A 26,677-nucleotide genomic window follows, 5' to 3' on the forward strand; every position below is an offset into this window, starting at 1 on the left:
GATGTACATGTACCACCCCCAGCCCCAGCTCCAGCCCAAAGCCTTCTAAGAATTACAGGGGCGTGGATGACCTCAAGGGCATTGGCGCTCTTTCTTAACCTCATCTTCCTAAGAAAGCCCTGGAGGTGAAGCATTGTCAGTTCCCTTACTCTTCTCCCTCTTTACAAAGTCAGGCCTTCACTGTCTGTCTCTATTATACATGTGTGTGTATAATATATATATATGTGTATACACACACACACATATATAAAATGCAAAAAAAAAAAAAAAAGGCATTTGAGAAAGAGAATTCTGTCCTAGATTGAACAGTGGGGCAGTAGGAGCTAAGGCATTTTTAATTTAACAATTTTACTTTCTTCAGAGAATGTACCACTGTCCAGGGATGTCTCCCTGATATCAGGGTAAAGGGGCATCAATAATAACCACTGATGGTAGCAGCACCTAGTTTCACCTGTGCCACTTTCTATCTATCTATCTATCTATCTATCTATCTATCTATCTATCTATCTATTAATCGATTCTGCCTACACACTAATCTATCTGCCTCTACCTTTCTTAAAATTAAGAATAAAAAATAAGATGTGTGACACTGGGATGCATTCTAACATGCTTATTGGGGTTGGAAAATAAAATCAGATTCTTTCTGACAAAAACAGGTCTGATCTGCTTGCTCTAGTAGACAGTAACCAATGGGCATTTCCAAGGATGTTATACGGCAAACATTGCCTTAAGTTAAATGAGTCAAAGCTGCAGCTTGGAAGTTTTGATGAGAAAGTTCAAACTTGTTATAGGATAAAAGCACTTTATAAAAAATATAACACTGGAAGATATATTTATTTTTTATTTTTTTAAATTTTTTAATGTTTTTATTTTTTATTTATTTTTGATACAGAGAGACAGAGCATGAGAGGGGGAGGGGCAGAAAGAGAAGGAGACTCAGAACCAGAAGCAGGCTCCAGGCTCTGAGCTAGCTGTCAGCACAGAGCCCGACGCGGGGTTCGAACCCACAAACGTGAGATCTGACCTGAGCCGAAGGTGGAGGCTTAACCGACTGAGCCACCCAGGCGCCCCTGGAAGATATATTTAAATTAATAGCGTTTTAATTGACCTCACCTATTCTGAGAATCTTGGCTTAACCAGAAGGCTTCAGAGAAAGTCCCAGTGGTATAATTAATAGGCATACGAGAAGCCCCAGTGAAATCTTAATGGCCAGCTTCCCAGAAATTGAGGAAGTGAATGATTCTAAGGTTTACTTAAACAAAATTGAAGGAGAACCTAATTGAATTGTCAGCTGATAGATGATTCAGAATAATGATCACAGTATCCTTTTTTCCACAGTTGATCTGAAAGAATTGAGTGACATCGCATAACAAAACTTCCATTCCCACAGCTTTTAATTACTTGCGTCTATAAAAATAAAAAAAATTGGCATAAAACACATACTAAGTCCTGTATTATTCTAGCAATAAGAAATACTCATTCATTAATTGATTTTTCAAAAATAGCCCAATCCTGTCTCATTAAGAGATGAATTTCCAAAAAAAGTACATTGAGCATTTAATAATTATTTCTAAAAACAGGTAATATATTTTGTTGGATTGATTAAAAGCCTGTGGTCAAGGAAAACATATCCAATTATATCATTTCAATGAATGGGCATATTTGGTTGCAGATTAAGTGTGAAATGGCAGTTAGTGAAAGACTTTACATGTTTACATGCTTGAGTGTCTTTCATTGGTATACACATATACACATATACGCTTACATATATACACATGGACATATACACATTTGTATAAAACATTAGGATAAAATCTGCAAGTGAAGTCAAGTGGAAATGCAAGCTTCTGATGAAGAGGAAGGATATAAAATTCCAGACTCTTAAAGAAATGCTTGTTCGTGTATTTTTTTTAATTAAAAAAATGTTTTATTATTTATTTTTGAGAGAAAGAGGCAGAGCATGAGTGGGAGAGGGACAGAGAGAGAGGGAGACACAAAATCTGAAGCAGCTCCAGGCTCTGAGCTGTCAGCACAGAGCCCGACGTGGGGCTCGAACTCATGAACCGCAAGATCATGAACTGAGCTGAAGTTGGACGCTTAACCGACTGACCAACCCAGTTGCCCCATTTTTGGTGTATTTTTAAATGAATCATAGGCTGATGGTTGGTACAAAACTACTATGCCCTTTAGATTCCTTTGTATTTAAAGAATGATGTCACGATTTCATTTGAAAATGCCAATATTTACAATGTGCTGTAAATTAGATACTTTGTAAATATTTAAGCTTGTGATGAAATAGTCACCAACTTAAAAACGCGTAAGAAAGTAAGCAGTTTTCAAAACTCTTTGGGTAGGCACTCAGTGGCCAGTGTTTGAAGACTTGTAAAGCAAGGTGGCTCAGCCTTATACTGACACCATTGACATCTGGAGACAACTCTGGGTTGTGAAGAGTTGTGCATTGTAGGATGTTTAAAGCATCCCTGGTCTCTACCTACTAGATGCAATCTCCTCCTTAGCTGTGACACTCAGAAATATCTCCAGACATTGCCAGATAACGCCTAGGGACAAAACTAGTCCCTGTCTGACAGCCACAGCTCTAAAGCAATCTCGGGGGCCATCAATGATGTATCATTAGAGCTTCCTATCTGGGGAGAGTGTGGCTGTTACACGAAGGGCTTTGAGACCAGACAGCCTGGGCTCAAGTCTCAGCTCTTTCACTTATTGCTCAGTGTGACCTTGAGCAGGTTGCTTCACCTCTCTGTGCTTCCGTTTCCTCATCTGCTCAAAGAGCGTGAAGGACCCTACTTCATAATTCTACCTCATGGATTATCATGGGGCTGAGCTGGGGCATGGAGTGCTGGGCAGTACTGCTCACAGCATGTAGTGGTGTTGGGAACTTACTGTAGTTTGATAAGATGTATGTATTTGTCTTTGTACCCAGTTCCCAGACACAGAGCTCTAAAATCCTTGGAATTCTCTGAGCCGTAAGAGTGATAGGGGTGTCTTTTGTTCTAATGAGGTGACTCTGGGTGGGCTCCTGGAGAGCTTCAAGATGGGGCTGATCACCAGAAAGACCAAGCAAGCTATGAATAGAAGCTTGGAACTTTCAGCCCCTCCCCCAGCCGCTGGGGAGAACAGGGACTGGAAATTGAGTTAGTCACCAATGTCAATGCTTACATGATAAAAACCTCCATAGAAACCTCTAGAGAGATCAAAGAGCTACAGGGTTGCTGAAGACATCGAGGTACTGGGAAGGTGACATGTCTGAAGAGGGTGTGGAAATGGCATGCGCCTCACCCCCACCGCATACCTTCTCCCACGCCTCTTTCCCATTGGCTATTCCTGAAGTGTATCCTTTATCATAAACTGGTAAATTTAAGTGAAGAGTTTCCCTGAGTTTTGTGAGCTGTCCCAGCAAATTTTTGAATCTGAAGGCAGTGTTTGGGGACACCCCCGACTTTGTACCCTAGTTGGACAGAAGTGTGTGAGTAACTTGGGTACCTGATACTTGTGGCTGACCTCTGAAGTGAGGGACTGAGCTCTTAGCCATGTGGAGTCTGACAGTTCATGTCAGAATTGAATTGTAGGACTTGAAGTCAGAATTGGTTGTTATGAGGAAAAAATTCAATCCCCCCCACCAAGTTATTTGATTACCTTGGAGGACTCCTGTCCACACCTAACCCCTTGACACATCCTAACCCCGTTGGCTTTCACCAGCTGCATAGCTAGTTCTTAAGTCACCCGACTTTGGTATGTTTACTTTGGGCTGAGGTGTTAAAGTGACTCTAGACTGAGGGCACGGCTGCCCATTGGTCATGAAAGCCTTTCCCTCTCCCCCTAACTTCTGGTTTCACTCCTGGAAGCCTGACCAAACTATGAGTTGGGAGGGCTCCGGGGCCCTCTCTAGTGCTGGAGAGTGAGACCCGCTGCCAGTTTTCATTCCACTCATGAGCTAAAATGCCTACTACGTGTTTAAATGATCAGGGAAAAAGAATCAAAAGAAGAAGACGGTTTCCTGACAAATAAAAAGTGTAAGAAGTTCAAGTTTCAGAACCCATAAATAACATTTTCCTTTTCCACAGAGGGCCACATTATGACTTTGGTGGTCCTAGGCACTTTTGCCTTTGTGGCTTCTTCCTCCATTAAAATAAGTGTTTAAGGGGCACCTAAGTGGCTGAATCAGTTAAGTGCCCGGTTTCGGCTCAGGTCATGATCTCATGGTCCGTGAGTTTGAGCCCCGGGTCCAGTTCTCTACTGAACAGCTCAGAGCCTGGAGCCTGCTTCAGATTCTGTGACTCCCACTCTCTGCCCCTCCCCCACTCACGCTTTGTCTCAATCTCAAAATAAATGTTTAAAAATTTTTTTAAAAATGACATTTTATAACTGTGTTGGTATAAAGGTATATAATACAGGCTGAATTCACTCTTACATATTCAGCATTATTGTTTTTTTTTTTTCTGGCTTTAAGAGAGATTAAAATTCTGGGCACCTGGGTGGCTCAGTCAGTTGAGTGTCTGCCTTTGTCTCAGGTCATGATCTCATGGTTCATGAGTTTGGGCCCCCGTGTTGGGCTCTGTGCTGACAGCTCAGAGCCTGGAGCCTGCTTTGGATTCTGTGTCTCCCTTTCTCTGCCCCTCCCCTGCTCATCTCCATATCTCTCTCTCTCTGTCTCTCTCTCTCTCTCTCTCTCTCCCTCAACAACTAAATAAACATTAAAATATTTTTTAAATAAAAGAAATTAAATTCAGGGCGCCTGGGTGGTTTAGTCAGCTCAGGTCAGATCTCATGTTCCTGGGTTCGAGCCGCATGTCAGGCTCTGTGCTGACAGCTAGATTGGAGCCTGGAGCCTGCTTCCAGTTCTGTGTCTCCTTCTCTCTCTGCCCCTCCCCCTCTCATGCTCTGCCTATCTCTGTATCAAATATAAATAAACATTAAAAAAAAAGAAATTAAATTCAAACATAAAGTACCCTGGGTCCTAGGCACTCTGCCTTTACTTAACCTATGGCTGCATTTGCATCACTATGCCGGAGTTGAGTAGTTAAAATACAACCCACATGGTCTGCAAAACTGAAATTATTTACCAGCTGGCCCTTTATGGAAAACATTTGCTGGCTCTTGGTCTAGAATTGTACAAATGAGAGGAGGACCAGAGAGACAACTCAACCTACCTGGTGTCACACATGCATTACCCCTCCCCTCCCCGGCACACCCACAGCTTTCTCAGACTTCCTCAGGCCCTCCCCCCGCCCCCCCCCCCACAGACCACACCCTCCGGGCCAGGTGCGATTCCAGGAGTGTCTGAACATCTGGGCTCAGTTGGTTAGGATGCTTCCGCCAGGGTCAGGGAGGAGGGCACTGCTGAGTGGGAGAGACATTGGCCTTGAGAATGGCGCAGGGGAGCAGAAGCTCAGCTGCTTCCCATCAGCCAGCCCCGCACACCTGAGCAGCCCAGAACACATGGTTAATGTGATAAAGCTGACGGCAATGAAGAGGAGGCCAATGTGTGCACTTACAGAACTGTCTTGGGCGATGGTCACAGTAACCCCTAAAGTGAATATATGCCCTCGAACCATATGAAATCACTGCCTTTTGATTGTTTTTGACCCACAGAGTCAGAACTTCATGATCCAATCTAATAGGATTGTAGGTCCTTTTACAAAGGAACAGAGAGAGGCTCAAAGACATTAAGTCACCTTAAGAGCAGAGATCGAGTTGCTCTGATTCCAAAGCCCTGCGTATGTTTTATAGATGGCTCTCCCGTCAACTCAATGCCCTCCTCCTCCTGATGCCTGTCTTGTACCCAGAGCCTGAGTCTCCATGTACAAAGCCTTGTGACTTACTCTTTCTCTCTTCTGTGTGGTAGCCACATTGTCTCTTGCTCTCCCCCATCCTGACACCTCCCTCTTCCGGACTTTGCATGTCTAATATGTCCCCACACTCTGTTGAGTTTCCTTCTTAAATGCCTTACACTCCTATCGCCACCTCCATCTCCAGCCCTGGTCCTGCAGGCCTTCCTGGTGGGGGGTGGTGGTGGCCTGCAGGTGTTCCAAAATGCAAATCTGATTGCTTCACCCTTCTGTCCAAACTCTTTGTCACCCTTCTGTCCAAACTCTTTGTCGGCTTTTCCTGTTGCTCTAGGCACGAAGTCAATCCCTCCCACAGCCCAGGCTCTGCGGTCCTGCCCTTGCTGTCTCTTGGGCCTCATCTGACCCCCCTTTCCTGCTGCTTCCTGAGCTCCTTCACCTTCTAGCTCTTTGAATGTGCTGGCTTCCTTTCACCAGGGCCTTTGCACTAGCTGCTCTCTCTACCTTGAATGTGTTTCCGCACCCACTTCTTTGCCAGATTCACAGTCACGCTGCCTGCAGACATCAGCTCTTGGGTCACTGCCTTGAGGAAGCTTCCCCTGACCTTCCAGACCTATTCTCCTAGAACAGAATTCCTTTCCTTCAGAGCAGTTGTTTGTTTACACATGTACGTTCATTTTTGTGGCATATGTGTGACTCCCCAGCGTGTCTGTAAGGTCTCTGAGAAGCAGGGACCCTGTGAACCAGCCCCTGACTGGCATTTGCATATGAGTACAGGGTGGATAGATGGAGGCTCCCTACCTTCTGGGGAGCAGGGGACTACCTCCTCTGGGAGACTCTGCCTGTGAGGGTCTCCCGTACTCTCCACCGCATCGCTGTTCACTGTTCACTTTCTTGGCGAACTCCTATGCACCCCTCAGCACCCTGCTCCACCATCACCTCTTGCATGCCCACTGAGCCAGGGGCACTTACCTTTGGATGTTTGTTTTTCCTCTTACACCTGGCACTTCTTTCTGCCATCTCCCTTAGCATATCATGATGACAGTTTTTTTGCTATCTGTTCTCTGAGTGATTGCGAGCTCTCTGCCTGCCTCTCTGGATGCCCAGTACCTAGCATAGCACCTTGGCTCCACACCACCTAAGGAGGTGGTGCTGAAGTGAATGCAATGCCTTGTCTTTAGGGCATGAGGCTTTGGATTTGCTTCTCTGGCGCCCAGATGGCCTCACTCCCCCGCTTCCCCATTCCCAGGCACACAATCTCTGTCTGTAACACACTTAGGTTATGTTTCACCAACTGTGGGAGTGATATTCACATGATCTCTCCAGGCAAGGAAAATAAGCATCCCGTGCTCTCTCAAGAAGCCATATCTGTGGACTGAAAATGTGGACACTGATGGGCAAAAAGGAGCCAGTGACTCTTATGTGCATGGCCCAACAGTCATTTGTTTGGTTTATTTGATGATAACACACCCACGACACGTGATAGTAAGCATAGGGTGCATATTTTGAAGCTATTACCAAGTATAAAGGTGTTTCAAAGGAATGTCTGCATTTCTGAAAGCTTAATTACTTAAGGAGTTCTACAAATTTTTGAGGGTTTACTTAATGAAAGAGAATTAAACCTGTTACTATTTCATGAATAACTCTTTATTGAAGTACAGTTGACATGCAATGTTCTGTTGGTTTTGGTGTACGACACAGTGATTTGACAAGTCTAGAGCTTATGCCCTGCTCGCTGCAAGTGTAGTTATGTCACCGTACAACACTGTCACAACACCCCTGACTGTATTCCCTATGCAGCCCCCTTCAGCCCACAGCTTATTCATTCCCTAACTGGAGGCCTGTGTCTCCCACTCCCCTTCACCCATTTTCGCCCACTCCGTCAGCCCCTTCTCTCCTCTGGCAAGCATCAGATTGTTCTATGAGTTCTGAAGGCTTCCCAGACTAGCTTCTGAAAAATATGCCAGATACAGGAGGTTGATTGTAAAATCGTCCAAAGAGCAAGGGCACCAGCCTTCTCCCCTCTCCCCCACCCCTGCCCACCAAGTCTCACCAAATCAGGCTGACCCCGGACTTTCCCAGGATCCCAGGATTGCTGCCGCGGATCCCTCCTCCCTCCCCACCCTCTGCTTTCTGCTCCATCCTCCAGGGACTGCCAACTGGCCTGCGTATAGCCCAGCACTAAAGAGGTCATGGCTGGGCCCTCAGCCTTCCATAGCTCTCCATTGCTTATCGGGTATCGTTTGCACCTTCCAGCTTGTAAGATCCACAGCACACAGCCCTGGATTCCCATCCCAGATGTTCATGCCACTCTGCCTCCACCTCAGGAACACCTTTTCAAATTCCTGCCTTCCTCCAGTGTTTTGTCCATGCCCTCCCTTGTCTGTCTTATACTGTCCCTACCTAGATATTAACACCTGTCTTACCTTCTTCCTATTCTTGTGAAACTCCCTTAGGAGTTTATCTTTCTTCTTCTTCTTTTTTAACGTTTATTTTTGAGAGAGAGAGAGAGAGAGAGAGAGAAGGAGAGGGGCAGAGAGAGAGGGAGACACAGAATCTGAAGCAGGCTCCAGGCTCTGAGCTGTCTTCACAGAGCCTGATGGAGGGCTCAAACCCACAAACCATGAGATCATGACCTGAGCCGAAGTCGGTCGCTTAACAGACTGAGCCACCCAGGCGCCCCAAGGAGTTTACTTTTCAATCCTTTCTTTCTTTAATCCTTCCCTATTCTTCTTAAGACAAGGCTTCCTTGAAATGACTGATGTGTTACTTCTTATACTGGGCATTTTTAATGGGGGGATGATAATCACTCCATCCAGGAGCAAAAAGCCTTAGATATTACAGTGATCTGTGGCCCTCCACATAAACATACATGTGTCCATGGTTTTAACATTTCCTGCTGGAGGGAATACAGAAAAAAAAGTCTGAAAAGGCTCTTTGTGTGGAAGGTAGGGAGGATGACAAGAAAAAGTTGGAGAAGCATCGGTTTCTGTTAGACAGGAGAGAAAGACCTCTGAAGAGGTGCTGAAATTTCAATGAAATGCATGTTTTAAAATGCCTAGAACAGTATGTGTCACATAATAAAAACCCAATATATGTTCATGATAATTGCCAATATCTATTGTGCACATGCCAGGTCCAGGCAGTCTGCTAAGATTTTTACACACATGATCTCATTGAATCTTGCACCCATTTCACAAGGAAAGTGCCACTATTATTACAGATAAGGAAACTGAAGCTTAGAGAGGTTGGTTTAATTGTCCCAGGCCAGACTCTTGGTAATTGACAGAGGCAGGATTCTAACCTGTGTCTGACTTCAAAGCCTGCCCTCCAGATGCACCACAGAAGTGAGTCCTCACCCCCTGGGAGCCCCGGGAGCACTCTCCCGTGCAGAGGAAGGAGAGAGTTGAAACTAACCAGCACTTTCAGCCTTAAATAGCTCTGGCCTAATGGATGGTGTCTTTGTGTCCAGGGCCATGATGATGACTGCCTGCGATCTCTCAGCCATCACCAAGCCCTGGGAGGTACAGAGTAAGGTATGGAGCTCTCCTGACCTGAGAGGAGGGGAGTCCCAGCATCACGACAGCAGCCGAGGTAGCTTGGACCCCAGTTTCAGTGGCAGCCCCGCTTCTCCTCATCCTCTCCTGCCAGGACATGCCCCCAAGAGGGGTGGAGCAGGGGCAGGAGGATGGGGGCTGGGCCTTGACTTTGGGGGGGTGTCCCTGCTGCAGGTCGCCCTGCTGGTTGCTGCTGAATTCTGGGAACAAGGTGACCTGGAGCGCACTGTGCTGCAACAAAATCCCATTGTGAGTAGAGATGGGACATCAGCCTGATGTCGGGTGTGTGTGATCTCATCCTGACAGACAGACGTGACCCCTGACACAGACATGTGTGATCTTACCATAGAGATGATCTTTTCCTAATGCACTGGTTCTCAAAGCATGGCCCCAGGCTACCATCAACCTCACTAATAGGGACCGTGTCAGAGATGCAAATTCCCGTTCCCCACCCTAAACCAACCTAAGCTGAAACTCTGGAGGTAGGCTAAGCAAATGTGTGCCCTGCTAAAGCTTGAGAACCCGGCTCTATTGGACGCATCCCTGGCTCACTCTGCTAGGTGGAGATTGACAAGTGGACACCAAAACAGACTGCCTTTCACTTCCAACAGTCTAGGGGGTCACCTCCCAGGCCCTATTCTAACAGTACAGGGCATACAAGCGGAAGAGTTGGTCAAGCTGAGCACCCATTCATATGTAAAGCAGGCATGGCTGGGACAGTCTGTGGGCTCCCCACCTGAGATGGGGTGCCCTGGGAGAGGTTAGCTGAGTGAGCGTGGGACTAGGAAGTAGAGGCCGGGGTAAGAGGGAGACACATTCTGGGGACAGCCATTGACGGAGACGGGGACCAGTGAAGCCTGTGGCAGTTCAGAGGGCATGCCAGGGCACCCATGTGAGCCTGGGGCAGGGACTCAGGGTGAGTCCAAGCGGTGAGGGGCGTGCAAGCCCCTTGCAGGCAGGCAGGGAGCCACAGATTTGGATCTCTCTTCTTTCTTTTCCATGTTTTAACATGTAGAGAGAACAGTGAGCGAACTCTAGAGACCCATCAGCCAGGTTCAACTGCCAGTGACAGTTGGCCATTCTTGTTTTATCTATCCCCACTAGCCTCAAGCTTTTTGTTATCTTTTGGCTAAAATATTTTAAAGTAAATTCCAGATGTTATCATTTCTCCCATAAATACTTTAGTATGCCTCTCCAAGAGATAAGAAACTCACACATGGTATGTGAGCGCGTGCACACGCGCACACACACAATACCATTACTATGCTCACAAAATTAGTAATAATTCTTTAAGATCATCTAATACTCAATCTCTGTTTATTTTCTCTGATGGAGTACAAAAATAATTAGGTTGATTTGTTCAAATCAGATTCCAGTCAAGGACCACATTCCCTCGGGATGTTATGTCTTTTGAGTCTCTTTCAATACATAGCAATTTTCTCCTCTTTAAAAAAAATATACATACATATATATACACACATACACACACACACATATATATATGCCATGTATCGATTTGTGGAAGACTGTGGGTTTTCTGTTGTGTAGTTTCCCACACTCTGGATTTGGTTGATTGTATCCTCGTGGTGTTATTTAATATGTTCCTTTATCCCCATATTTCCTGAAAACTGGCAGTCAGATCTGGAAACTTGATGAGTTCAGGTTTAGTTGGGTGTTTTGTTTTGTTTTGTTCTGAACAAGAATGCTTCATTGGTAGGGTAGGTCCTGGCAGCATGTCAGGAGCAGCCCAGTACAGTTAACTCTTTCTCCCTCATGTCAGCCCATGATGGACAGAAACAAGGCAGATGAACTCCCCAAGCTTCAGGTTGGCTTCATTGACTTTGTCTGCACCTTTGTCTACAAGGTAGGTCCTTTGCTTTCTCAGGCTCAGCGAGGTGTCTTTGGTAAATACAGGATTAAACCCTGGCAAGTGACCAGTGGCCAATAGTTTACAAAGAGCTTCTCATCTGCAATGACATTTGGTCCTCAGGACAGCCCCATGGGGGTCTTGAGTGGTTATATACACAGGCCAGAGTCTGGGGCTCATGCACTCTCATTGCTCAACACCATAGGAACAAATGACTACACCTGATTTCAGATAGGAAAGGGGGAGGCCATGGGACATACACCCTCCTAACTTTCCTAGTTGGTGGAAATGTGATGGGTCAAGGTAACCCAATTGTCAAAAGACAACCTGGAGTTTCTTTGAGCCGTGGCTCATAGGTAAAGTCCTCTTCCGAAAAACCCACTGCTCCTAACTCCATTATTTGTGTCACCATCTTCGTCCCACTAGTTATTTTTATTTGGGCCATGTTACACATGATGAGGTCAGAGATGAGAAATGACAGGGCCAACATCACTGGAGTCAGCCTGGAGCTGGTGTTAAGTCCCCACCTGGGTCAAGCAGACCCTTATGGAAACATACCAGCCATTGTTTCCTTATCTTACTCTATTCCTGGTAAACAATTAAGGGTTGAGCAATCGGGCTCTGGAAGTCCTAGTATGTAACCAAAAATTATAACCTCAAGGTTAACTTGTTTTTCAAGATAGTGTTACACAACCTCACCCCTTAACAGCAAAGTTCTCGCTTCTGTGCACCTGCTTCACCTCCCCTTCGGACTTATGATTGGTCACTTCAAATCTCTCCTGAGACCATTCTAAAATTGGTAAGTTTCCGCCAAATCTTACGGTTGTGTGTCAGGATGTGATTGACCCCCATGTAAGGCTGTAAACTATGATTGGTGACCTCAATGATGACCTTTTCTGCTTTGCTATGACCTATATATTAGCCCTGAGCTTCAGACCAGCGGCACTCTCCTCCGAGAATTTTCCATGCACTCAGGAGATGCCGTTTGGCCGAACTAAAACCCAATAACCAACTCCATTTATGCTTCATGGATCCCATTCTCAATGACTCGAATTAGGAAAAAAGGTCTAACATTTTAGAGGCCTCAGCGAGATTCCAAGAGGAGAATTCCACTTGGTTGGGCCCTGGCACCAGGTCACGGGTTTGGAGATTGGTTTGAGCTCATTGTTTCCATCATCTCCAAAGGTAAGATTTGTGCCAGTCATGACCGTTTGTAGGTTGGGTCAGAGGGGCTGACAAGCCTGGAACCTTGCCAACTGGAACCAGCCAAGATGTTGGCTGGGGAGTTTTGGTCTTCGGACCATTTGCTTTGTCCTCAGACCGTTCGGGTTGGGCCCCATCACCCCGACCATTTGTTTTAGGCTTTATGTTTCTTGTTAACATTTTTTTATTATCAGTGCCACTTGTGTCTGTCACATACATTTGTGTTTGTCTAGTCGTCTGGTTTCTGTCTGTGTCCTTGTGTTTTGTTCAATACTTCTAGTCAAATGGGCAACTCGGGGTCAAAAATGTATACACCTCTAGAATGTTTTCTTACCGACTTCAAGACCATCTACTCACTCGAGAGGGCGGTTGAGTATGAAATCAAGTTTTCTAGGGGCAGGTTGCGGACCCTCTGTGAATTGGAATGGTCAACTTTGGAACCAGAAGGCCGCCCAAGGGCACCTTCGATCCCTCTGTCTGTCAGGCTATATGGCAAATGGTGACTGGAGAGCCAGGACACCCAGATCAATTTCCTTACGTCAACATTTGGGTGCCTGCATGCAAACAACCACCAGCATGGCTGCGTCATTACTCTTTAAGAGCTAATTGCAGGGTTCTGGTAACAGCAAAGAGACCCACGGTTTCTACCCAGACTGAGGGGAAACCAGTCCTTTCTTCTCCAGTGGAAGACCTCCTCAACCTCTCCAGTCAACCCCCTCCATACCCCCAAACTCCCAGTTCCTTAACCCCATCACCCCCTTTGGGCCCATCTTCCCCTCGGCCTGTACTCCCTCTCCTCTTTCTAACCCTCTTATCACCCCCCCCCCATACTTGTACTGGGCTTCCCTATGGTCCTCGAGTGGCTCCACCTGCGCCAGCTCCCCTCCTGCCCTTATGGGAAGCCACTAATGGGGCTAGATACATTTATGTTCCATTCACCACAAGTGACTTGTACAATTGGAAACATCGAAATCCCCCTTTTTCGGAGAAGCCACAGGCTCTCATTTCGCTGCTAGAATCTGTCTTTCATACTCACTTACCCATGTGGGACAATTGTCAACAGCTTTTACAGGTGCTCTTTACCTCTGAAGAGCAGGGAAGTATCTTCAACCACAGCCACCGCACACTGTCCTAGGCACAAAAGGAACAGCCCTCCAGGCGGCCCAGTAAGTCCGCCTGGAAGAGAGAGCACCCTTGACATGCCCAGATTGGGACTACAATTCACCAGCAGATAGGAGATCACTCACCAGCATCTCCTGGCCGGCCTCAGGGGTGCCGCTCACAAGCCTACCAATTTGTCTAAGGTAAACAAGGTCCTACAGGGACCCGAGGAATCCACAGCTGCCTTTCTGGAGCAACTTTTAGTGGCATACCGGACCTATACCCTCATAGACCCAGAGGCCCCTGAAAACCGAAAGGCACTTAATTTGGCTTTTGTAGCTCAGTTGGCCCCAGATATTCATAAAAAGTTACAAAAGTTAAAAGGTTTTGATGGGGAAAATAGAGATAACCTTATGAGTGTAGCTATGAAAGTTTTCCATAATCGATATCCTCCTGAGGAAAAATTAGCCAAACATATGGAAAGAGCAACCATAGCGACACTATCAGACCCTGGATTTATAATTCCTGCTAAGGGAAAAGAAAAGGGACTTTCCAAGAAACCTCCCCTCGAAAGAGATCAATGTGCATACTGTAAAGAGAAAGGACACTACGCTTGGTCGTGTCCCAAACTCAAAAAGAAGGAAAAAGCCCCAATTCTCCCCTTAACAGAAGAAGAAGACTGAAGGGGCCTAGGCTCTCAGCCGCTAAATCCCCAAGAGCCTATCGTCACTGTAAGAGTGGGGAAAACTGAAGCTAATTTCTTAGTTGACACTGGGCGACGCATTCAGTTCTTAAGATGCCCTTAGGACTGGTGACTAAATTAAAAGCCCAGATACAAGGGGCCACAGGAAAAACAGCCTCTTACTCATGGACAACACAGTGAACGGTGGACCTGGGAAAGGGAACTATAACTCACTCTTTCCTTATAATTCCGGAATGCCCCTATCCCTTGCTGGGAAGGGATTTACTCAGAAAATTGAGAGCAACCATCACCTTTCGTCACCAATCTAGAAATTTAAATCTCCAACTGAATGTCGATCCTAAGCTAATAGCCACTTGTCCTCTCTCAGAGGAATATGTGCTATATCCCCAGGAGGAAGAAAAGCTAACCTGTTTCCCCTTGGTAAAGGAGCTGATGGGAAAATTCCCGACGGTGTGGTCTGAGACGAGTCCCCTGGACCAGCTGCCCATCATGCCCCAGTGGTGGGACAATTGCTTGCTTTGGCTCAGCCAGTTCGAATAAAACAATACTTGATTCGACGAGAGGCAAAACGGGTAATATCAAAACATATACGGAGGTTCCAGGAAGCAGGTATTCTTGTGCCCTGTACATCACCTTGGGACACTCCTCTGCTACCAATCCATAAGCCTGGCACTAATGACTATAGACGGGTGTGAGACCTGCGAGAGGTTGATTCTCGGGTGGAAACTATACACTCGACAGTACCTAACCCTTATATGCTCTTAAGTCTCATTCCCCCATCACATTATTTACTCTGTATTAGACCTCAAGGACGCTTCCTTTAGCATTCCGCTGGCTCCTATTAGTCAACCAATATCCGCCTTTGAATGGACAGACAGATCCAGATAATGGGGCCACCGGACAATTGACATGGACTCGACTGCCCCCAAGGGTTCAAAAACTCCCCCACCTTATTTGGAGAAGCTTTGAGCAAAGACTTGCTACCGGTAAGAGCCCATTTCCCTAAGGCCACCATCTTGCAGTATGTTGATGATTTACTGATTGCCAGACCTGACCAGGTTACCCGTCAGGAGGCAACGGCAGGAGTCCTACAGACTTTGCAAGACTTGGGCTACCGAGTTTCAGGAAAAAAGGCCCAAATCTGCGAGATTCACGTGATGTAGCTGGGATACACGTTGCAAGAAGGTAAGAGGTCTCTTTCTGCCTCCCGGGTACAGGCAATTCTCCAGATACCCCCTCCAACTACCAAAAGACGAGTCCGAGAATTCCTTGGGGCTGCAGGTTACTGCCGTATCTGCATTCCCGGGTTTGCTGAATTAGCAAAACCATTCTATGAAACCACAGCAAGGGGATCAACCCCCTTGGTTTGGACTGAGACTCAACAGGGAGCTTACGATAACTTAAAACAAACACTAATTTCGGCCTCGGCCCTAACCCTGCCAAACATTTCCAAACCGTTCTCTTTGTATGTGGCCGAGAAAAACCGAGTCACCAAGGGGGTAATCACTCAAACCCTCGGGCCTTGGAACAGACCCATTGCCTATTTATCCAAGTGCCTTGATCCAGTAGCCCAAGGGTGACCCCTCTGTTTGGGAACTGTTGCTGCCACGGCTTTCCTCATAAAGGAGGTTGATAAACTCACATATGGCCAAACACTAGCGGTCATCACTCCTCATGCAGTAGAACATCTACTTCACAGTTCTCCTGCTGGATGGCTCTCGAAGGCCAGACTTCTTCAGTACCAGGACCAACTGTTGGACCAGCCAAGACTCAAATTCAAACGGGTAACAGGGCTCAATCCTGCCACTCTCTTACCGCAATCTGATGAAGGTCCACCAGTTCATGACTGTCTTGAGCTCCTAGAAACTTATGAATGGACGACCTGATTTGACCGACCAGGATATTCTGGACACAACTGAAACATTCTTCATGGACGGGAGCAATTTCATCTCCCAAGGACAATGGTGTGCTGGAACTACTGTGGTAAATCACCAGATGCAGGTAATATGGGTCCAATCGCTACCCATAGGAACATCAGCCTAAAAGCCTGAACTAATCGCCTAAACTCAGGCACTTCAAGTGGGGAAAAATAAAAGAGTAAACATATACACAGTCGGTATGCTTTTGCTACCAGACATGTCCATGGTAAAATATATAAAAATAGAGAACTGTTAACATTTAAAGGAAAGTCTATAAAAAAGAAAGAGAAAATCCTAAGCCTACTTGAGGCAGTACGGCTTCCCAAAAAGGTGGCCATAATTCATTGTAGGGGGCACCAATGGGGAAACTCCCTTAAGGTCCTAGAAAATCAAACTGCCGATAAAGAGGCAAGGGCAGTTGCCCAAACATCAGTGGGGAAGGCTGACCAGCTGGTTCTCCATCCTCAGCCCACACTACCAGATGAGCCAACCTACTCCCCAAAGGAAGAGAGCAAATATTCCCAAAGGGATTAAAAAAACCCTTTCCAGTGGCTGGTGGCAACACCCTGATGGGCAATTAGTCACTTCAGAGACTCTAGGAAAAACACTGTTAACTCAACTCCATGAAGCCACCCATCTGGGTGAAAAAAAATCTCAACTGGTGTCTCCTCACTTATACATTCCCAAAATGACTCCTATGCTTTCAGACCTGGTGGAACGATGCCTAACCTGTGTGAAGACAAATGCTATCAGACTCACTGGGCCACCTGGGGTCCACTGTCGTGGAACAAACCCCAGGGAACACTGGGAGCTAGACTTCACAAAAATAAAAAAAAGAAACTATGGGTATAGGTACCTATTGGTGTTTATAAACACTTTCTCTAAGTGGGTAGAAACAGTCCCCACAAAAGGAAAAACAGCAGAAATAACGGTAAAGAAACTACTACAGGAGATAATTCCCCAATTTGGTTTGCCTTTATTCCTGGGGTCCAACAATGGCCCACACTTCATGGCTAAGATATCAAAATTGGTTAGTAAAATCTTAGGAATAGAGTAAAAATTACACTGTGCCTGCCGTCTCCAAAGCTCAGGACAGGTAAAAAGGATAGAACTTTAAGTAAAGCTCTAACAAAATCATTCCTGGAGACTGGAATAGATTGGGTTGATCTCCTGCCTTTTGCCCTACTTGGTACCCGATGCACACCTACCCAACTTGGGCCCACTCCTTATGAAATAATGTTTGGGAGGGCTCCCCCACTTGTGCCCAGACTATCTATAGAACTCCAGGAAGAATGGACTAATCAAAAGCTCCTCCACTCACTGTGGGCCTTAAAATTCATCCAGGCCCAGCTCCATAAGGAGATCCAAGAAGGGCACATAAAACTTATTACTCCGTCTGCACACTTTCACTAAGTTGGGGATTTAGTTTTTATTCACAGGTTTACTTCAGGCTCATTAGAGCCTCAGTGGAATGGACCATGCCCCATTGTCCTGACTACAACAGCTGTGAAGGTTGCCAGACACCCTACCTGGATACATCACTCCCATGTCAAAGCAGCACCCCCCAAGACAACCAAGGACGACAGGCTGTGGAAAGTCGTCAAGATGTCCAAACCAACAAAGATAAGACTGGTGCATTAGTAACTGTAACCTGTCTATTCATAGGTACTCCCACGTATATGGGAACACAGGTTATATATCTCCTGGCTGGTAATAATCACCATCCCCAGAATTGGATCTGGACACTACAAAATGGCCTAACGGGAAAAACTATTCAAACACTAGTTACTGATAAGGAACCCCAATTTAAGGTAGATCTTTGTGACTTGGGTTTCTCTGAACTAGATGAGAGCAGCTTCTGGGGCTCAGCTGGAAAGGCACCCTACTTTGGGACAGATACAGAAAAATGTAGGGGCCATGGGGGAATATCTGAGGAGGTAGCTCTCCAACTCTTACAACTTTATGCCTGTAGAGCAGAAAGAAACCCTAACTGTGATACAGGAAGGCCCAAATTTTACTACAGATATTGGGGATGTAAGACCACCACATCCTGGGAGCAGAGTGACCAGTACTTAGAAATACAAAGAGATGGCCATCCTCCTTGCAAGACATTAGGACAAGGCAATTCCTTTACTTTCAAGGTTAAAAACTGGGAGGTAAGATTTAAAGAATGGAAAATAGGAATAACACGGACAATGGGACTATCTGCTATGGGAAGAAACCCCATGATAGACCTCCCCATACAACAGAGCTCCGTTCCTATTGCTCCTCAGCTGACGGGGCCCCTCTATACCGGCCCGCAAGCCTATCAACCCATGGGGCAAAATAGTGCTCAAGTAAATATGTTAAAGCCCCAACCTCTTATAGGACCATATCTTAACACCCTAGATGCTATATATCATGTTTTAAATCAATCTAATCCTAGCCTTCCTAAAGATTGCTGAATATGTCTAAGTGCCCAGCCCCCTTTTTATGTAGGATTGCCGTTAATTATTCACGGTCTTTGGATTTAATCCCGGCTTCTGCCTGTAATTGGGATAGACAGCAGTTGTCTATAGGAGACATTCAAGGACAAGGACTCTTTATAAAAAGCCCACATGTAAATGAGTCCTACTTAGACCCCCCTCTGCATCTTCCGGCTACTTCTAACGATCTTACTTATACAGAGGCTCCAAATCTCCATCTCTGTCCTCCAACATAAACCAGACTTCTGTATACTAGCCCACATAATCCCTCAAGTAACAATTTATGATGGTCTCACGGGTCTCACTTATCTCGCATCCCAGGGGACACATCGAAAAAAGAGAGTACGCATACTGGTCCCAGTCCCAACTACAGTAGGCGTTGCTGGCTCAGCTGCTTTAGGCGCCTCAGCATTAGGACTACAAGATGTGAATTTCAAATCCTTAAGCCAACAGGTGGCCCCAAAGCTGGGACTTCTAACCCAATCTGTAACCCATTTAGAGGGCCAAATTGAGTCCTTAGCTGAAATGGTTCTCCAAAATCGCCGAGGTTTGGATTTGCTTTTTATAAAAGAGGGAGGATTATGTGCAGCAGAAAAATGCTGTTTTTATGCCATTAAGTCTGGAATCATAAAAGAAACCTTTGCCACAGTAAATTAGCATTTGTCAACCAGGTATAGTTAAGTGGAGTCAAATAATGGCTGGTTCCAATCCTTATTCAATTGGTCCCCCTGGCTAATGACTCTAATATCAGCTTTAATTGGGCCTTTAATTATCTTCCTTTCAGCCTTGGCTGTAGGACCTTGTATAATTAACAAACTCATGGCTTATACTAGGTCCAGGGCAGGCTCCCTTAAACCTTTAATGTTACAACAGAAGGCTACCCCTAGACCCTAAAACTCCGGTGTAAGATTAACTGGAGACACCAAAAATCAGTGGGGAATGTTAAGACCCCTTTTGGGTCAAGCTGACCCTTATGGAAACATACCAGCCATTGTTTCCCTGTCTGACTCTATTCTTGGGTTGAGCAATCAGACTCTGGAAGTCCTAGTATGTAACCAATAATTATAGCCTAAATGTTAACTTGTTTTTCAAGACAACCTCACCCCTTAACAGCAAAATTCTCGCTTCTGTGCACCTGCTTAGCCTCCTTTTCGGACTTATGGTCACTTCAAATCTCTCCTGAGATAATTCTAAAATTGATGTTTCTGCCAAATCTTACGGTTGTGTGTCAGGATGTGATTGACCCCCATGTAAGGCTGTAAACTATGATTGGTGACCTCAATGATAACCTTTTCTGCTTTGCTATGACCTATATATAAGCCTTGAGCTTCAGACCAGCGGCACTCTCCTTCGAGAATTTTCCATGCACTCGGGAGATGCCGTACGGCTGAACTAAAATAAACCCAATAACCAACTGCGTTTGTGCCTTGTGGATTCCCGTTCTCAGTCACTCGCATTGGGAAAAAAGGTCTAAGACTGGGCGGAGAGCCAGGGTGCCTGACCCCTGGTTTAGGGCGCTTTCTGCTGTGCTAGGGAGAAGGGAGCATTCTCTCAGAGCAAGCAAGCGCGTCTCTGTTATAATTGGAGTGCTCTGAACACCAGGCAGAGTCGCCATGCTCCCCACTATCATCAGCAATATTATTAAACCAGGTAGGTGAGGCTGAGTGCCCTCCGTGTGCTACCACAGCCTTGCAAGGATGGCTGAGGCAGAGCTCTGTAAGGTCACCACCCCACGGTCACACAGCTGGTGGTGGCACAGCTGGGTCCAAGCCCAGGCAGCTCTGAGCACAGCCGGCTCTGGCTGGAACTCCGTGGTGGGTCCTGGATTTGCTGTTCTCACCTTGAGCAAATCTAGTCCATCAACCTGCATTTTGATTCCCTCACCTAAAAACCCAGGAAGGATGCATCGTGTTTTTCCACCTCCCAGGAGTATCTGGGGCTCAAGGGAGATGACGCGCTTCATAAACTGTAATGTGCTGTGCTCGAGACAGTATATGTAGTCTTGGAGCTAAGAGGCTTTAAGAATCCCCTTCACAAATCCTAACTGCATTCAGCAAATGTTCTCTGGTGTCTTTGTGCCTCAGACACTGTTCACCCCAGGGAACAAGGCGCAGCTGCCCCTGCTTCTCCACGTTCACGGCCGCTGGGGGAGATGGGCAAAGGGCATCTTTACAGCGAAATGAGATGTGGAAGAGGCTTCTGGAGCTTCTAATAGGGGACTCTACTTACCCAGAGGGTTCAAAATGGTGAAGGGGCCAGGGCAGCAGATCTGGAGGGGTTCGAAAGCCAGGTGAAGGACATGGCGCTGCCCCAGGAGGGTTTTACGCAGAAGAGGGATGCACAGGCTCTTGCCGCCTGCAAGCCCCGCCCCCCCACCCCCCCCCCCCCCCCCCCCCCCCCCCCCCCGCTGGCGCCAGCATCCATACCATTGGGTGATGGGAAGGAAGCCCACTGCCCCAGGCAGCTCATTCCCTCTCGGCTGGGCCATGGGCCATGGACGGCGCACCAGAGACTTGCTCTCTTCCAGGAATTCTCCCGTTTCCACGAGGAGATCACTCCCATGCTGGATGGGATCACCAACAACCGCAAGGAGTGGAAGGCGCTCGCGGATGAATACGATGCCAAGATGAAGGCGCTGGAGGAGGAGAAGCAGAAGCAGCAGGCAGCCAAGCAAGGTTTGTGGAGGAGGGGAGAGGGGGACAAGGAGCCTTGTCCCCACCCACAAAACACTCCCAGCTGTGCTTGGCCTCGCCTAGGGGCTTCATTTGTGTGGTGTGGTCCCATTCAGGCGTCTGCCACCTCTGATTGCCCTCATTCTGCATGAGGGCTCTGAGGCTCACCAACATGCCTCATAGCACCATGGCCAAGCCACACAGTAGGTGGACCAGCTTAGTTCCCAAGATGGAACCTTCTACGAAGGATTGCTGGCTGTGCCCCAACCAATGTAGGACAGATTCCAATTCTAGGGCTGTGGACCCAGGGGCAAAGGAGAAAACCTAGAATTATTGGTTAAAGAAATTTTAGGGGCCCCTGTTTCTGGCCTTCTGTCTGATGTTTGAATACTATCTATACCAGCATGAGCCTTTTCTTGCACACCACCAGTGATGGAGGGCTCACTACTGTGCATAACATCGTCATGCAGCATCACTATCAGAAAGCTCCTCCTTGAACTGCAGTTGTTCTCCTTGTTGAAACCTCCACCCAGCGGTCATAGCCCTGCCTTCAGAAATCAAGTGCGATGTTTGTTAACAGCTCCTCCCAATTGAGAGCACACTCTCCCTCCTTCAAGTCGTTTCTTTCACTGGTTGTGTGGGTCCAGTTCCCTCACGGGACATGACATGTGGCTGCAAATGTGGGGTCACCATTTATGTTTTGCAAGACATGCTGTTTGCACCGCCCCAATGTCCTATACATAACTGTCATCATAGGTTTGTGTGGTTATTACAGTTTTCCAGAAATGGCAGTAAAGCGCCCCAAGGAAGGTGCATCTTTTTCTCACTTGCAAATTACCTTCTGGGCTAGTGGCAGGTCTGGGCAAACTTGTAGCCTGCAGATAGAGGTCTTTCGTTCAGCTTGCATTCTTTTCTTGTGACTTTGCTGTCCACATTTTAAAACTGGGACATTTCAAATTTTAAAAATCCAAATCTCTAACATTTCTTTAAAAAAAATCGGTATTTGGCCACACCTGTCTGCTATTCTGCAGGACAACAATTAGCTGGAGCTGAGTGGCAAATGTCCCCGTTAGACAGGATAGGGGATCTCTCCTGCTTGCCAGTTTTCACCACCGACTGCTGCCGACCAGACAGAGGTGCCAAGGGCTGGTGGCCGTTTATCATCACCATAATGCTGCTCTTTCTCTTCATGGAAGGAAACAGTCTTGGTTTCTCGATTCCTTACACTTGGCTCGCCTTCTGTACGTGTGATTATCTGTTGGCCTCTGAAAGCCCCTGAGTCTGCAACTCTTGGTCTAAACCTGGGCGAAAGGGAAGCAGAAGCAGCCTCCTCTCACCTGGTGTGTTCTCTTTCTGGTCTGATTGCAGAGGCCGCGGGCAGTCAGCCCGGGGGCAACCCTGGCCCAGCAGGGGGCGCACCGGCATCCAAGTCCTGCTGCATCCAGTAGCCCTTCCGGGCAGCCGCGGACCAGAATGGCCCCACCCTCGTGGAAAGACATTCCCCACCCCAGCGGAAACCCAAAAACCTTCCTGAGAAGTAAAAGAGTCCTAGGATTTGAAAGCGGAATGAGAATTCAGCTTATATTCTATTTAGTGGTTTTCTTTCCTTTTTCCAGTTTTGAGTACTTGTTTATTGCACTAAACCAACCTTTTAGATTTCATAGACATCAAATATCTCTTTAGGGCCAGACCTACCTGCTTGCTTAGCGTCATTTTTGTTCTTATCCTTTCGTTGTATGATTTCTTGTAACAATTGTCAATCATCCTCAAGAGGAGAGAATTGTACAATGAATTCCTCCCTGCTTCCCCATCTCCCAGATTTCAGTATTAAAATTTTGCCACGGGGCGCCTGGGTGGCTCGGTCAGTCGAGTGTCTGACGTCAGCTCAGGTCATGAGTTTGCATTTGATGAATTGGAGCCCCGCATCGGGCTCTGTGCTGACAGCTCAGAGCCTGGAGCCTGCTTCAGATTCTGTGTCTCCCTCACTCTCTGTCCCTCCCCTGCTCATTCTCTCCCTCTCTCTCTCTGTCTTAAAAATAAATGAACATTAAAAAAATTTTTTTTAATTTACCACATTTGCCTCATCTATTCTTTTACATCTCTTTCACAGTTTTTCCCTTAGCTGAAGTCATTTTTTTCAGATTGATGGTATTTTTTTAAAGTTTATTCATTTAAGTAACCTCTACACCCCATGTGGAACTCAAACTCACAACCTCAGGATCAAGCGTCGTACACTCTTTGGACTGAGCCAGCCAGGTGCCCCTTAGCTGAAGTATTTACAAGCAAATTTCAGACATATAATTTCACTCCTCCATTACACATCTTTAAAAACATCCAGGTGTTTTCTAATATAACCACATCGTTATCACATGCAGCAAATGAACACCTCATATCCAGGGGCGGTCGATGCTGTGATGAGCTATGCAGACTCTTTCCTGAAGAGCAAAGGACATGTGGTCCCGGCAGCTGTCCCTTGAAGAATCCCTCAGCTGCAGGGAGATCCTTCACCCAAGGTCACGGCCTTTCCCGGGATGGCCTATGCCCAATGACAGACCTACACCAGGTGTTAGGGCCTGGCCGCCTCGGTTCAACACAGGACAACTCCACGGGGCCATTCCAGGTCCAGGACTTGGGGGGGTCACCGCGGCTATCGCCGGGGGTCCATCACCACTCAGCTTCTCCCTCTACCCACCCCCTCCCTTCCCTGTCCCAGGTGCTGGTCCCGTGCACACTCCTTAATAAACATCCTGCAGACCAAGACCACTGCCAAGGCTGCTTCCGGGAAGCCCACCTGGCGACACCCCTCATCCTTCATTGCCTCTCCCCACTGTCGCACAAGCGTCTTTATTAGTTGGTTTTCCCAAACAAGTTTCATACTTCTAAGTTTTTTTTTTAAAGTTTATTTACTTTGAGAGAGAGAGACAGAGATAAAGACTGTGCAAACAGGGTAGGGATAGAGAGAGAGAGAAAGAGAGAGAGAGAGAGAGAGAGAAAGAGAGAGAGAATCCCAAGCAGGCTCCATGCTGTCAGCACAGAGCCCAATGAGGGACTCGAACTCAACGAACCATAAGATCATGACCTAAGCCAAAATCAAGAGTCAGACACTCAGATAACTGAGGCACCCAGGTGCCCCGCAAGGTTCACACTTTTAAGTTTAGCTGTTAAGCCTCTTTCGCCACTTTTAATCCTCTTTCTCCCTTGCCAGTGACTTGTGGCAGAATGACTGTCAGTTGTCCCATATTCTGGATTTAACTCATTTGTCTCCTCGTGGTGACGTCTGACACGTTCCTCTGTCCTCGGTTTTCCTAGAGGTGGCCACTAGCTCTAGAGCTTCCTCTTCCTCCCAGGCAGAATCTATTGAAATCCAAAGCTAACATATTAAAGCAGTTGCTTGGAGGAAGGGACCAGAAAGTTTCTCCAAACTGTAAACCAGGATCTCCTCTAACCTCCCTTTTTACCTAAATGAGGAAACTGAAGGCCAGTGAGGAGATGAGCTGGGCCAAGTTCAGGGCACAGTTCCCTGGCTTCTCCCCAGAAGCAGATGCCCAGAGTCACAGAGAACACAGTGTACACAGCACACGTCCCCATGACTTCCACACATGAATCCAGGTGCCTGACGTAGGAGCCCTGCCCATGTTTGCTGGCCAAGATGTCACTAGCCAGGTGGGTCCTGAACCCTCATCTTTTAATTCTCAAGCTTGATTTTCTGCTTTCCAGAAACTGACACTCTGTGCAATTTGTTTGTGCAAACTGCACTTGGTTAAAGTGCAGCAATCTTTAAACAGAGACATGTCCCTAGGCATGCCACAGGTAGTGGTTAAGTGGCAGGGTAAGTGTCACCTTGGAAATACAGATGCTGCCGCTGGTCCTGGCTTCATTCCTTGGGCAGGTTCCCTCCCTTCTCCCCAGCCTCAGCCTCCCTATCTGTCAAATCAGGGTCACGATCCTCGACATCCTCTCGCAGGGCTCTGGTTAGCATCAAGAATTGCACCTTATGTTGAACTCAGTGCCTCCTATGATGTCCGAGGTACTGTTCACAATCTAATTTCATCCTCCCAACCCTACAGGGCAGAGACTATCAGTAGCCCCATGTATCACATGATGAGGATACTCAGAGAGGTTAAGAAACCTGCCCAAAGGCACCCAGCTGGTAAGAGGTAGAGTCAAGACCCAAAGCCAAACAGCCTGACACCACCCCCCTGGCCTGTAACCATCTTCCCTGCACCATACTGCTTCTGACAATAGGCTTTTTTAGAACCTACGGGACCTCTGAGTCCGCCTAAGCAATGCATCGTGCTTCATGCTCAGGGAAACCAGGGGCCAGAGGTGGCCTGTCCCAGTTTGCACCACACAGAAGTGGCCGAGTTGGGTCTCAAACATAGGTCTCGAGCCTCTAAATCTCCCATGCTATGTCTTGCATCACTGAATGCATCTCTGAGGGGATTATTTCTGTGACTGCGGCTTGGTGGCCTCCCTCGCTGTGGGCGGTCATCAGGCCACGGATAGATCCACTCACTCGTCCATTCAGGAATTCCTAATAGGGCTGGGCCCCCTGCCATGAACAGAGCAGCAGCCCTACTTTCCTGGACCTTACCATCAAGTAAGGGGGTGACATACTGAGCGATAGCCTCTCTAAAGACAGACTCAAGTCAGAGAACCCTGTTGCTAAGGGGAAACATTCCCGTTCATCTGAATGGTAAATAACATGACGTGTTCCTCTCCAACTGCAGAAATCCAAACCGTTTCCAGATTGAGAAAATAAATCACCTGAAGACAAGAGCTAGTTTATATAGGGCATAAACAACTTGAAAGTAGTTTGCACATAACACAGAATGGAATGGCTTATTGTACTTGGTCTTGCGTATATGATTTTCTTTACCAACATTTCATCCCTTTAGGGGCATATGGATATCCATGGGTATCTTGCACTCAGACTGCACTTAAAACATAAAGTTAAGGGGCACCGGGGTGGCTCAGTCAGTTGAGCATCCAACTTCGGCTCAAGTCATGATCTCGTGGTTTGTGGGTTCGAGCCCCACGTCGGGTTTTATGCTGACAGCTCAGAGCCTAGAGCCTGCTTCGGATTCTGTCTTCCTTCTTCTCTGCCCACCCCCTTGCTTGTGCTCTGTCTCTCACTCTCTATCAAAAATAAATAAATGTTAAAAAATGTTATAAAAAATAATAGTAAAGCAGTTTTAGGGCAAAATAAAAACTATGCCCGAGAGAGCATGAAACAGGACATCCAAGACGGAGGTTCTTAGAAGATGCTGCTCGTCCACCGCCCCTGCCAGAAGTGAGCAAAGGAAAACATTTCAAATTCACCCAAATGCAGCACATAATTCAGGTCTGTTCTTCATATACTCTGACCAGAAACTGTTTTTCTGTT

At 46.8% G+C, this 26,677-nt stretch overlaps 1 protein-coding gene across 1 annotated transcript in view; it reads left to right on the forward strand.

The window, feature by feature from the left end:
* Nucleotides 1-23,203, forward strand: part of PDE6A (phosphodiesterase 6A) — a 67,860-nt gene extending 44,657 nt beyond the window's left edge. Inside the window, exons 18-22 of the mRNA XM_029941444.1 lie at nt 9,277-9,340; nt 9,536-9,610; nt 11,142-11,225; nt 21,147-21,294; nt 22,660-23,203. Of these exons, the coding sequence (XP_029797304.1) occupies nt 9,277-9,340; nt 9,536-9,610; nt 11,142-11,225; nt 21,147-21,294; nt 22,660-22,739 (451 nt within the window). The 3' untranslated portion in view covers nt 22,740-23,203. The remainder of the gene's footprint in view (nt 1-9,276; nt 9,341-9,535; nt 9,611-11,141; nt 11,226-21,146; nt 21,295-22,659) is intronic.
* The last annotated feature ends 3,474 nt before the right edge of the window (nt 23,204-26,677 follow it).

This window comes from Suricata suricatta, chromosome 6 (genome assembly GCF_006229205.1).
Source record: "Suricata suricatta isolate VVHF042 chromosome 6, meerkat_22Aug2017_6uvM2_HiC, whole genome shotgun sequence".
Classification (NCBI taxonomy): Eukaryota; Metazoa; Chordata; class Mammalia; order Carnivora; family Herpestidae; genus Suricata; species Suricata suricatta.